Source organism: Pseudorca crassidens, chromosome 3, assembly GCF_039906515.1.
Source record: "Pseudorca crassidens isolate mPseCra1 chromosome 3, mPseCra1.hap1, whole genome shotgun sequence".
NCBI lineage: Eukaryota > Metazoa > Chordata > Mammalia > Artiodactyla > Delphinidae > Pseudorca > Pseudorca crassidens.
Window position 1 is genome coordinate 51,629,238 of NC_090298.1, and position 14,494 is coordinate 51,643,731.

At 34.5% G+C, this 14,494-nt stretch overlaps 1 protein-coding gene across 2 annotated transcripts in view; it reads left to right on the top strand.

Annotated features, from left to right (window-relative positions):
* The window catches only part of CWC27 (CWC27 spliceosome associated cyclophilin), a 244,869-nt gene that overhangs the window by 1,100 nt on the left and 229,275 nt on the right, over window positions 1–14,494 (top strand). For both annotated transcript variants that reach the window (XR_010941973.1, XM_067730804.1), the window contains exon 2: window positions 8,538–8,634. Coding sequence is in view for 1 of the 2 variants with exons in the window: in XM_067730804.1 (XP_067586905.1) it covers window positions 8,538–8,634 (97 nt within the window). In the remaining variant the exon portion in view is untranslated. The remainder of the gene's footprint in view (window positions 1–8,537; window positions 8,635–14,494) is intronic.

Here is a 14,494-nt window from a genome sequence, read left to right on the forward strand (position 1 = left end):
GTCAATTCCTATTCAAAGTGTTTATATGCAGTATGAGGCAGTCAATAATGGAATAAGTATCACTTGAATTCTTGAACTGGGACCTAGTCTGTATCACACACAAAATATGATGAACCAGCGTAATGGAGAAAATAAAATGAGAATGAAAGCATAGAGGTGAATTAGGATAAACTGAATTTGTATCAGATACAATTATGTTGCAATCTTGTTTATTTACATTTTGTAATACAGTGAGAGCAGTTTGAAAACAAAAGCAAAAATGCTGTAAATGATACCCCCAGCAAACATTTTAGTGGGTATTTTGGGCAGAGCAATTCTTTCAGTTCTGCTGTTTGCACTTTTCCCCCTCCTCACTCCTACCCTACATCATTGTGAAAACCCAGAATATCTATCTCTTCTTACTTCCAAATGTTTCTTGAGAGTGATATCACCCCCAGTTGATAAACACTGGTAGAGATGGAATACATTGCCCATCCTGCTAGGCAGGCAGTTCACACTTGTTGTTCCTTTCTGTAGTATACTCTAGCCTGCTCAAATGGCATTTTAGCAGAGAGGGATTTCCTATCAACTCTCTATAATATAGCAAACCTCATTCATATCCTGCATTCAACATTCCCTGGCCTCCTTAACCTCTTTAGTTTTTTCTCCAGTACTTTTTTTCTTTTTCAGTACTTATTTTTTATTGTTGTATCGTCCTCCACTACTCTCGCCCATGGAATGAGCATTATGAGGGCAGAGACAGACATCTAGAATGGTGCTTGACACATGGTAGCAGCAGTTCAAATATGTACTGAATGAATCGGTGGATGAATTAATACTGTATTTCTCTTAACTTCTGAGAAGTACAAAGCATCAGTGAGTTTGAGGTTATACTTCTACTGTCAAGGGCAGACTTAGTTGGTTTACTCTGGAGGAAGATTCAACATGGTCATAAAGATGAGAAGCTTTAACAAAGATATATGCCTGAACAGAAATCTTTCATTCAACAAATATTTACTGAGCACCTAGCATAGGCCAGGCTCTATGCTAGGTTTTAGGGACACAATGGAAAGAAAAACCAGCATTGTCCCTATTATCAGAGAGTAAGTTGAGTGAAATATACCGTGGTGAAATAATCATGCAAATAAGTGTATGCAAACTGTGGTGAATATTGTCCTTCTGAACAGAATTGGGCTGAGGGAGAATATGAGGCATAGCCCAAGTTTTCCTTCAAAACCAGTTTGGGACTTTTTCCAGCATAATAAGACTGATTGAAGACATTGAGGCTTCAAAATTTTGTACCATAGAGAGCATGGCAAGAATTTTGGCCTGGAAGGAATTTAAAGCAGATGGAATAAAAAGTTTCCTTAATGAAATGTTTGTTTAGTGGCTGTACTGTCTAATGCTACATTAGGTACTGAAAGGATTCAGAGATATTCCAAATATGTGGGACAAAATTTCTCTCTTCAAAGAGTATAGTGTCAACTTGGGAAGTAATTGACACATTATACCGGTGGTTAACCCCTGGCAGTAGTCTGTAAATATGCTGTGTTATGTTATAACTCTGGCCTTTGAGGATGAGGCCTAGAAATGTAACCCTTGACAGAAATTTTCTTATCTACTGAAAATGAAATTTCCACATATTATGATGATTTAATCTAAATTTTATATTAACCCAATATTTATTCTTAAGAGACATTTTATTATCAAAGTATTGTCTTACTTGTAAGCTTTAATAAAAAGAGCCACTGATGCTTGACATAGTAGTTATGGCTAATGGGAATGCATGGCCAAAGGAGGAGCCATGTGCCTTTTTTTTTAATTCAGTAGTTAATCTTCGTAAAAGATTAAGAAAACCTGGTAAACAAGGTGGCCCAACCATATATGCGTTCTTTTTACTGGGAATAAGTTTCCTGTGGTCAAAAAATTTTATAAGAATAATATTTACAATAATAATAGCTATCATATTTTGAGCATTTACTATTTGTCAGGTACTGTTCTAAGCAGTCTGTGTATAATAACTCATTTTGTCCTTACAACAAACCTATGAGGATATTATTATCCCTGTTGTTTTTAATTGAAGTATATGTGACATACACTATTATATTAGTTTTGTGTTACAATATAATGATCTGACGTTTGAATACATTGCAAAGTGGTCACCACAATAAGTCTAGTTACCACTTGTCAGCATATAAAGTTAATACTACGTTATTGACTGTATTCTCCATGCTGTACATTTCATGCCCGTGTCTTATTTATTTTTTAACTGGAAGTTTGTACCACTTGATCCCCTTCACCCATTCTACCCACTCACCTCCCACCTACCTCCACTCCTCTCCTCTGGCAACCACTGGTCTATTCTCTGTATCTAAGAGTCTAGGTTTTGTTTTGTTTTGTTTGTTTTGTGTTTTAGAGTCCATGTGTAAGTGAAATCATGTGGTATTTGTCTTTCTCTATCTGACTTATTTAGCATAATACTGTCAAGCTCCATCCATGTTGTGGCACATGGCAGTATTCCTTTCATTTTTATGGCTGAGTGGTATTCTAGTGTGTATCTTCTTTATATTCATCCATCAATGGACACTTAAGTTGTTTCCATATGTTGGCTATTGTGAATAATGCTGCGGTGAACAGAGGGGCACATATATCTTTTCTAGTTAGTGTTTTCATTTTCTTCGGATAAATACCCAGAAGTGGAATTGCTGGTTAGTACAGTAGTTCATTTTTAATTTTCTGAGGAACCTCCACACTGTTTTCCATAGTAGCTGCACCAGTTTATATTCCCACCAACAGTACACAGGGGTTCCCTTTTTTCCACATCTTTGCCAACACTTACTATTTCTTATCTTTCTAATAATAGCCATTCTATTGGGTGTGAGGTGATACCTCATTGTGGTTTTGATTTGCATTTATCTGATGATTAGTGGTGTTGAGCATCTTTTCATGTGCCTATTGCCCGTCTGTATGTCTTTGGGAAAATGTCTGTTCAGATCCTTATACTCGTTTTTTAATCAGGTTGTTTTTATGTTACTTAGTTGTATAAGTTATTTTTATATTTTGGATATTAACCCTTTATCAGATATATAATTTGCAAATACCTTCTCCCATTCAGTAGGTTGTATTTTCATTTCATTGATGGTTTCCTTTGCTGTGCAGAAGCTTTTTAGTTTGATGTAGTCCCATTTGTTTATTTTTCCTTTTGTTTCCCTTGCCTTTGGATCAGATACAAAAAAAAAAATTGCTAAGACCAGTGTCAAGGAGCTTACTGCCTATCTTTTCTTCTAGAATATTTATGGTTTCAGGTTTTATATTCAAGTCTTGAATCCATTTTGAGGTTATTTTTATATACGGTGTAAGATAGCGGTCCAGTTTCACTCTTTTACTTGCATCTGTCCAGCTTTCCCAGCTTAGTTTATTGAAGAGACTGTCGTATCCCCATTGTGTATTCTTACCTCCTTAGTTGTAAATTAATTAACTGTGTATGTGTGTGTTTATTTCTGAGCTTTCTATTCTGTTCCATTGATCTATGTGTCTTTTTATACCAATACCATACTGTTTTGATTACTATAGCGTTGTAATATAGTTTGAAATCAGGGAGCATGGTACCTCTGGCTTTGTTATTCTTTCTCAAGATTGCTTTGACCATTTGGGGTCTTTTGTGATTCCATACAAAGTTTAGGATTATTTATTCTGGTTCTGTGAAAAATGCCATTGGAACTTTGATAGGGATTGCACTGAATCTATCGATTGTTTTGGGTAGTATGGACATTTTAACAATATTCTTTCAATCCATGAGCACAAAATATCTTTCTACTTATTTTGTGTCTTTTTCAGTTTTTTCATCTCTGTCTTATATTTTCATCTATGTCTTATATTTTAAAGATGGTTTGCCTCCTGGTTAAATTTATTCCTAGGTTTTTTGTTTTTGAGGGTTTTTTTTTTGGTGCAGTTGTAAATGGGATTCTTTTCTTGATTTCTCATTCTGATAGTTTATTATTACTGTATAGAAATGCAGTAGATTTTTGTATATTAATTTTGTGTCCTGCAGTTTAACTGAATTCATTTATTAGTTCTAACATTTTTTTGCTGGAGTCTTTAGGGTTTTCTATATAGTATCATGTCAACTGCAAATAGTGACAGTTTACTTCTTCCTTTCCAATTTTGATGCCTTTTATTTCTTTGTCCTGCCTAATTGCTGTGGGTAGGACTACTGGTACTATGTTGAATAAAGGTGGGTAGAGTGGGCACCCTTGTCTTGTCCCTGATCTTAGAGGAAAAGCTTTTAGCTTTTCACCATTGAGTATGATACTAACTGTGGGTTTGTCATATATCACATTAATCACATTGAAGTACATTCCTTCTATACCCACTTTGTTGAGACTTTTTATCATAAATGATGTTGAATTTTTTCCAAAGCTTTTTCTGCATCTATTGAGATGATCATATGATTTTTATCTTTCATTTTGTTAATGTGGTGTAATACATTGGTTGATTTGTGGATGTTGAGCCACTGTTGCATCCCTGGGATAAATCCCACTTGATCATCCTGTGTGATCCTTTTAATGTATTGTTGCATTTGATTTGCTAATATTTTATTGAGAATTTTTGCATATATGTTTGTCAAGGATATTGGCCTGTAATTTTCTTTTTTTGTGGCATCTTTGGTTTTGTTATCAGGGTAATGCTGGCTTTGTAAAATGAGTTTGAGACAAGTAGGTATTAAATCTTTCTTGAATGTTTGGTAGAATTCATCAGTGAAGCCATCTAGTCCTGTACTTTTGTTTGTTGGGAGCTTTTGATTACTGATTCAATCTCCTTACTAGTAATTGGTCTCTTCACATTTTCTATTTTGTCATGATTCAGTCTTGGGAGATTGTATGTTTCTAGGAATTTATCTGTTTTTTCTAGGTGGTCCAATTTGTTGGCATATAATTGTTCAGAGTGTCTCTTTGCTCCTTTGTGTTTGAGTGGTATCAGTTGTAACTTCTCTTGCATTTCTGATTTTATTTATTGGAGTCCTCTCTTTTTTTTTCTTCGTGAGTGTGGCTAAAGGTTTGTGAGTTTTGTTTATCTTTTCAAAGAACTAGCTCTTAGTTTTATTGATCTTTTCTATTGTTTTTTAGTCTCTATTTCATTTATTACACTTTGATCTTTATTATTTCTTTCCTTCTACTAACTTTGGGCTTCACTTGTTCTTCTTTTTCTAGTTCATTTACGTGTAAAGTTAGATTGTTTTAGATTTTCTTGTTTCTTGAGATTGGCCTGTATTGCTATGACCTTCTCTCTTAGAAACACTTTTTTTTTTTTTTTTTTGCTTTACGCGGGCCTCTCACTGCTGTGGCCTCTCCCGTTGCCGAGCACAGGCTCCAGACGCGCAGGCTCAGCGGCCATGACTCACGGGCCCAGCCGCTCCGCAGCATGTGGGATCTTCCCGGACTGGGGCACGAACCTGTGTCCCCTGCATCGGCAGGCGGACTCTCAACCACTGCGCCACCAGGGAAGTCCTCTTAGGAACACTTTTGTTGCATCCCATAAGTTTTGGTGTGTGGTATTTCTTTTTTTTAAATTAATTTTTATTGGAGTGTAGTTGCTTTACAATGTTGTGTTAGTTTCTGCTGTGCAGCAAACTGAATCAGTTATATATATACATATATCTACTCTTTTTTAGATTTCCTTCCCATTTAGGTTACCACAGAGCATTGAGTAGAGTTCCCTGTGCTATACAGTACGTTCTCATTAGTTATCTGTTTTATACATAGTAGCGTATATATGTCAATCCCAGTCTCCCGATTCATCCCACCCACTCCTCCCCACCTTGGTGACCATAAGTTTGTTCTTTATATCTGTGACTCTATTTCTGCTTTGCAAATACATTCATCTCTACCATTTTTCTAGATTCCACATGTAAGCAATATTATACGATACTTGTTTTTCTCTTTCTGACTTTCTTCACTCTGTATGACACTCTCTAGGTCCACCCATGTCTCTACAAATGGCACTATTTAGTTCCTTTTTATGGCTGAGTAATATTCCATTGTATATATGTACCACATCTTCTTTATCCATTCCTCTGTCGATGGATATTTAGGTTGCTTCCACTTTTCTTGCATCCCGTAAGGTTTGGTGTGTGGTATTTCTGTCCCTAGGTATTTTTTAATTTCTCCTTTGATTTCTTCAGTGATCCATTGGTTGTTCAGTTGTTTTTTTTAATTGAAGTATTGTTGATTTACAACGTTGTGTTAGTTTCAGGTATACAGCAAAGTGATTCACTTATACATACAAGAGCAAGTCTCTTGGCATCATTTTTCCAATAGCATTTGCTCACTTTGTGTCTCTGTGTCACATTTTGGTAATTCTTGCAATATTTTAAAACCTCCACCAGGGAAAATATTATGACTTGCTAAAGGCTCACATGAGGATTGGCAGTTTTTAGTAATAAAGTATTTTAAAATTAAGGTTTGCACATTGTTTTTTTAGACATAATGCCGTTGCATACTTAATAGACTACAATATAGAGTAAACATAACTTCTATATGCACTGAGAAACCAAAAACTTTATGTGACTCACTTTATTGCAATATTCATTTCACTGTAATGGTCTGGAACCAAACCTGCAATATCTCAGAGGTATGCTTGAATATGAAATGTTCAATAGGCAAATCCATAGAGACAGAGAGTAGATTAGTGGTTGCCTGGGGATAGGAAATATGGAAACTTGTCTAGGTTCTCTTTAACAATAGAACTTTATTTCAAGTATACAAGGGGATAATGAGGTAGGAAGGACATTTGTTATGTATACTGTACTTCTAAGATTGGGATGTATATCAGGCCTTGTGGAAAATCAAATCGTGTTACACAGTGTTATTTTAGATAATGCAATCTGAGGTAGAAGGAGTTACTCAGCCTCTCATTTTGCATCCCACATGTATATTTTCCAGGAGAATGAGAATCCACTTGGATTGGTGTGTCACCATTCAATATGGTGTGTCACCATTCAAAAGAGAATCTCTTTTGGGCGTTGTTTCATGCCAAGCCAAGTTAGAAGGGCTTTCTCATGTCCAACCAATATATGAATGCTTTTGACTTAGGCACTTTTCTCTACTCAAATCAGTTGTGACCAGAGTAACTTGGGGATTTATTTTGTGACATGTGGCAGGGCCCTAGAGCTTGATGGACTGTTTTTCCAGTATAGTGTGGAATTTATGGTGAACTTTGTGGAGGAAGTACAGTGAGATAGAAAAGGTATGGGCTTTGCAGCAGACAGCCTTTGACTTAAATTGTTCACCATGAGACCCTGGATAAATTTACTTTATCTGAGTCTCTGTTTCTTCATAAGTATAATAGGAGTAATGATACCTATCTTGTAGGTGAGGATTAAATGAGGTAGGATATGTAAAGTGGCACAGAAGCTAACACCTGGAAGACACTCAACAAATGTCCCCTTCTTTTTGTAGAGGAAGTGTAATGGATTGAGAAAATCATGCACATTTGCATTTTTAGTTCTTTTATATTTCTTTAAGGGTTAAGAACCATTTTAAAAGCTACCACAGTATAGATATTTTCACCTCTTCCACCCCTATGGAGCATAATTGTAAGAGAACTATGTAGCCAGTAAAACCCCCAAAAGATACAATAAATTCATCAATGTTACATAAATTATGGCAATTAATTTGAGCTTCTGAAACAGAAACTGAAAGGCAATTATAGCAAAAGTGATGGTGATGGTGATATATCATTGACCATTGATCACAGATTGACACTGATCTACTTTGGCACACTGTGGGGTGGGTGTGTGCGGGGAGTGATACTAGAGAAGTTGGATTCTAGCTGTGCCACAGTGTCAAATTTAGAGCTTTCCGTTCTTTTTGGTTATTTGTGGTTATTAATAAGACTGTTATAAGCTGTCTCCTCCTGTGGGCTCAGTAGGGATTTTGGTTGTTGCAAGATGGCTGGTTGCACCAAGGAGTAACTGCCTTCATGAGCTATGGAAAGAAGGCTATCAAAGGATTCCATTTACCGTAGATGGTAATTTTAAGGCACACCATTTTAGTATTATACAACCCAGAATTAGATTAAGAATGTTCCTTTGTAAGTTAGGAATGGCGTGATTTTGAATGAAAAAGTAGAGTGTTTATATGTTGAAAGGTAATTGTAAAATTGTCCTACAGTGCTGTAATTTCATGGGATTGTTCTTTAATTTCTTAATTTGCTACACCAATTTTATTGGAAGAAATGCTGTAGAACACCTTTTAAATTAAAACAAGTTTATATTACTGATTTTTAGATGAATGAGGTTTTTTTCTGTGATTCAAAAACATATGCTATTTTTTCTTAAAGCCAAAATTATTTCTGAAAATGGTATTTGAAAGGTATAAATGTACAGTGACTTGTACTGAATATTTGAACTTTTTTGAGTATAACAAAAACCAAGCAAAGTTTCTAATTTTTATTTTAAAATTGAAAATTCAGTAGTGAATACTTTAAGTTGAGCAACCAATCAACTCATAATTAAACAAAATGATAATTAACATAGTGATTTTGTATGCTTTCTACAGGTTTTATTGAAAACTACAGCTGGAGATATTGACATAGAGTTGTGGTCAAAAGAAGCTCCTAAAGCTTGCAGAAATTTCATTCAGCTTTGTTTGGAAGGTAATCATAATTCTTGAATTTTATTCTGTAGGAGAAATTTTGTTAATTTAAAAATAAACTGCAGGGACTTCCCTGGTGGTCCAGTGGTTAAGACTGTGCCTCCACTGCAGGGGGCATGGGTTCAGTCCGTGGTCAGGGAACTAAGATCTCACATGCCGCACGGTGTGGCCAAAAATAAATAAAAATAAAATAAAATGAACTGCAGTGTATTTTTCCATAACATTGAAGACTGGTGTTAAATAGTGGTAATGGATGCTGGGAGTTGATATAAATGATACCATCTTGAGCTGTGTGTCAGGAAATGGAGAGAGGAGATGAAAATCCTTCCCCCCAGTAAATCTCTATATCTTTTTTTTTTTAATCTTTATGTCTTTAACAGAGATATTTATCTCAGCAAATAATACTTTGATCTTTTTTGATCTCCTTGGCTGTTTTCACTTCTTTCTTTCATCCTCTAAATATGGGTATTCCCTAAGATTGCCTTTAGTTCTCTATTGTCTTTACTCTTCAATTGTTACTTCCAACCAAGTGACTGTCAAATATAGAATTCCAGCCATTTCTCCTCTTTTGAGCTCTAATTTACATATCTAATTGCCTAGTGGACTTTTCTACTCAAATCTTCTACTGTCAGCTACAACTAAACTGATGAAAACCAAATTTACCAGTTTCTTCCTCAGACTGCCTTGACTGTCACCAATGTGATTGTAATTGCCTTTTACCTGGTCTTGCATTTTCTCATCTTTGACCTCTTTACCCTCACATTTATTCATCTGGTATTTGAATCCTCAGGCAGCTTAGCTTCCTAGCTTTCCAATTTTATTTTTCATTGCATATAACCACATGGTTTCAGTTGACTATTATCTTTATTTCCTGAGCAGTTCTTTCCCATTTCCACTCATACCTCCTTCATATCCTGAATCTTCTCATATCCTCCCTCGCCTTTTTGGAATACTTTCTCTTCTCTTCTTTTTCTACTCAAGTCACTTTTCTTTTCTTTTTGGCTACATGGTCTGGCTTGTAGGATCTTAGTTCCCCCACCAGGGACTGAACCCTGGGCCCCAGCAGTGAAAGCACTTGAGTCCTAACCACTGGACCGCCAGGGAATTCCACCACTTTTTAATGTCTATTCAAAATTCTACTTTCTCCACAAAGCCTTCCAGCCAGCTTTCAGTGATGGTATTATCAATGTCACTAGTAACTGTTAGATTTGAGTAATGAAGTTCATGGTATCAGAAAACAGCACTTTGAGTCAAAAGCAAGATGTGAAAGAGAATACAAAATAACCAGTAGTATGGTACAGTGAGAGTTCTCCAAATAGATAACTAAACAAGCAAAATTACCAGGGGAAGGTTTAAGGAATAAAACCACCCAGACCAAAACAAAAACAACCGCCTCTCCAAAACAAAAAATAAATCGAGCTGACAAAAAAGAAAAAGAGAAAAGAAGACATCTGTAAAGACCATTATTAATAATTGCTATGGCAGGCAGGAAGGAAATTGAATCAGACAGGTAGTTCAGTCAGAGAAGCCTCAAATAACTGTCAACAGAGCCGAGAAACACAGTAGACACTGAAAAGTAAGACTTGTTTCTGGAAAGAAGTTTTGAAGAATCAAAAGCTCAAATTTTACAGATGAGTGAAAGTACAAAAACATTACAAAGAATAAATGGTAAATTATAATCCATGACCAGGTGAATGGAAGAAACAGAAAACATCTGGATATAATATAACAATGAAAGAAGAAATAAGGTTCTTAAGTTAGGTGATGATGAAACAATTACAACATTAGAAAATTATTTTCCTATTTATGAGAATACAATAAGAAAGAAAAAAAGAATAGAAAAATAATAAGAAAAAATAATTAGAACAATTCTTTTAATTGAATAGGTGAGAAATAGAATTATTATTGCAAAGGCTAACAAGAAGCCTGAGAAAACTAATTTAAATAAAGCTCCTAAATGAATAAAGTCAAGGTTTTAAAATTTTAATTCAGAGAACCTCATTTTAATTCTCTGATTGTATTATTTAAACAAATGATGATATTTCTAGATCTTGTAATGGTCATATCAATATTTTAAAAAAAGGACATGATTTCCAAAATTAAAAAGCAAATAAATAAAAATGAGGAAGTGGAAGCACAGCCTCAGATATGGCTCTCAACTAAAATGGTGTTCACAGTTAAAGGGAAATTCTTAGTATTTTTTTCCAGCTTTACTGAGGTATGATTGACAGAAATTGTATATATTTAGATTATACAACATGATTTTTTTAAAGGTGTACAATGTGATGACTTAATATATGTATACATTGTGAAATGATTACCACAATCAAGTTAAGTAACATATCTGCCACCTCACATAGTTACCTTTTTGTGTGAGTGTATGTGGTGAGAACATGAGATGTACAAATTTCTAGTATACAGTACAGTATTATTAACTAAGATCACCATGCTGTGCATTGGATCCCCAGAACTTATTCATCTTATAACTGAAAATCTGTATCTTTTTGACCAACATCTTCCCATTTCCCCCATCACCTCCAGCCTGTGGCAACCACCATTCTACTCTCTGTTTCTATGAGTTGAACTTCTTTAGATTCCACATATAAGTAGGAATATACAGTATTTGTCTTTCTGTGTCTGGGGGGAGTTTTTAGTTTTTATGAAAACAAAACATTTACAGTTACACAGACTTAACCTTGGATTTCAGGTCTTTGTAGGATAGATAGGTAAACATTTAAAAATGAGTGAAAATTTTAAAAAATTTTAAGTTTAAAAAGTAGGTTAAAAAAGAAGAGAAGGAAAGGGAAGCTTGTTATCTTTGAAAATTTTGTTAGTTCTTCTGAAGAATGAGGAAGGAGAAGAATTTTAGGTCTGAAAAACAAAGTGGGGAACAGAAAGAGAAGTAGATAAGAAAATCCAAATTTTTATACTTTATGTGACTATTAACTCCTGTGAAATTTTACCTCAGCCCTGTCTCCTGAATGTCCGTGCTTCATCAGTTATCTTTTATCCCCTTCCTCCTTTAACAAGAGTTTTAATAATTTTTTAGAAGTTACAAACGTAAGTATATGGTAAGAGATTTAAAGAAATATCTTACAAAACTAAAATGTTCGTTTAAAAAAACCCAAGAGGCTAAAATAGAGAGCTCACAAAGGAGATTTAAATAAAAAGTTATTAATGATAATATTTACAAAATTAAACACAAAACAAAATTCTAGAAGAAGAACCAGATATATATGATTTTAAAATGCAAATATATATTCCTGTGTGTATTAATACTTGGGCAGAAATATAATTAGTCAAAATATGTCATGATACCCATACATTGTACAGCCAGAAATAAAAAACATAATGACAAATAGCAGACTCACGGCATCCGAATAGAAACTTCATTTCCTATTTGAGGTACATGTAAATTTCTTTTTTTCAATACTGGAAAAATTCAGGAGGATATTTTGAACACACATAATGAGATAATAAAACCCCTTCAAAATACTTATGGGAATGATACATAAACATTTAAGAAGGACGTCAAACATTATTGCAAACAGGAAGATCTTTTAAGCACATGGTAAGCTGTAAGTATAAATGCATAGTTCAACAGTGATTATTAATAAATTACAAGGAACTGGAAATAATGGATATGGAAATTATTTGGAAATTTGCAATTCTAGGCACAATAGAGTACAAAATTTAAGGTGCAGAGAAATTATAGAAAATTTCTACTCAATATATGTAGTAGTATAATAATTTCATTTATCCAACAAGAATATAATTAGGAAAATAAAGGAAAGCTTAAAGCTAAAATCCAACATCACTGAAATACTTAATAGGAAAAAGAAATAAGATGGGTAATTTTAAAATTTGAAAGCACAAGTAATAAAGACCTCTTTCATGTCCCCCTTCCCTCATATCTAATAGATCTCTGAGCCTTATAGATCCTGCTTCCTAGAGAATTCTTGAATCTGTGCCTCAAAATAAGCCATAGTCAGGTCTTGACTCTTAGGACAACAGTTGCTCTCTCTCTCTCTCTCTCTCAACCTTGTTACTTCCAATCAGTTCTTCATTATGGAGTTTAAGTGATCCTTTGAAAAAGTAAATCTGATCATGTGCTCAAAAACTGTTGATTGCATGCACTATTTACAATAGCTAGGTCATGGAAGCAACCTAAATGCCCATCGACAGATGAATGGGTAAAGAAGATGTGGTACATATATACAATGGAATATTACTCAGCCATAAAAAGGAACGAAATTGGGTCATGTGTAGAGATGTGGATGAATCTGTCACAGAGACTGTCATAGCAAAGTAAGTCAGAAAGAGAAAAACAAATATCGCATATTAACGCATATATGTGGAACCTAGAAAAATGGTACAGATGAACCCGTTTGCAGGGCAGAAATTGAGACACAGATGTAGAGAACAAACATATGGACACCAAGCGGGGGAAAGCAGTGGTGGGTGGTGCTGGTGGTGTGATGAATTGGGAGATTGGGAATGACATGTATACACTGATGACTAATAAGAACCTGGTGTATAAAAAAATAAAATTAAAAAAATAATAAAAAAACTGTTGATTGCATATTATGGGCATAAAGGATTATTTTTAGTTTTTGATACAGACTCAGGTAAGTATTCAAATTTGAGTATGGATTTGTAGAATTTAAGTGAAAATATTAAAGTCTGACCTCACATTTGTTTTGACCTTGAAAATTTATAGGTTGCCTCCACATTATCTTATTTAATCTTCAGAACAGCACTGTGAGTGAATTTATATTATTAGTTTTATAATGAGAAAATTACATGTGCAGTATGATGACTGTAGTTAATAATACTGTATTGCATATTGGGAAGTTGCTAAGACAGTAGATCTTAAAAGTTCTCATCACAAGAAAAATAATTTTGTAACCATGTATGGTGATGAATGTTAACTAGCTTTATTGTCCGTGAACATTTCACAATATATACAAATATTGAATCACTATGTTGTACATCTGAAACTAGTGTAATGTTATGTGTCAATTATATCTCAATTTAAAAAAAGAGAGAGGAAAAAAAAGAGAAAAAAAAAGAAAGAAAATTGAGTTTAAGATTGCACAGCTAACAAGAGGCAAGGCTCAGAATTCCTGACTGCTATATACATTTTTAATCAGAGTAAATGGTTACTTAGGGATACAGGAGAAATACTTGTAGACTTCTTGATTTTTACAGTTTCTGGTTTGTAACCAAGGAGAACTTGTCTGTACTGGGGAGTTCTTGTGAACATAGCCTAACAGCTCTTCACTGGGAGAAGCGATTGAAAAAACTCCATTAATCTTCCTTTCTGCTTCTTCCAATCCATCCTATGAACTGGATACAGTTGTTAGATTACAGATTACATTTTTTAAAATGTGGATTTTACTTCCAGTTATAGCTTGCAAATGTAAATAATTATGAGGGTGCCTGCAAGCCACAGTATTATAGTACTTCATGAATTATGATAAACCATAGTCATGTTTTGACTAATAAAGTATCACAAAGTACTCATGCAATTGGTGTTTTATGAATTATGTCAGTAATTGTATCATTACAGTGTCTGGCCCACAGTAGGCACTTGATAAGTATCTGTCATTGAATGAGTTGGGTTGGTTCAGTTTCAAGTAATAGAAGACTCAACTCAAAATTATTTAATTAATGAAGACATTTATCATCCTCTTTGGTAAGAAATCTGGTGTCCAGAAGTTCTGCAGCTCAGTAAAGACTTTAGTGAACTATGCTCTTTCCATCTCTTTGCTTTGCATTCCTCAGCATGTGATTAAATTATGACTATGCTCAATACCTGAATCCAGCTCAATCAATTAGGAGATCATATATGATCTCTC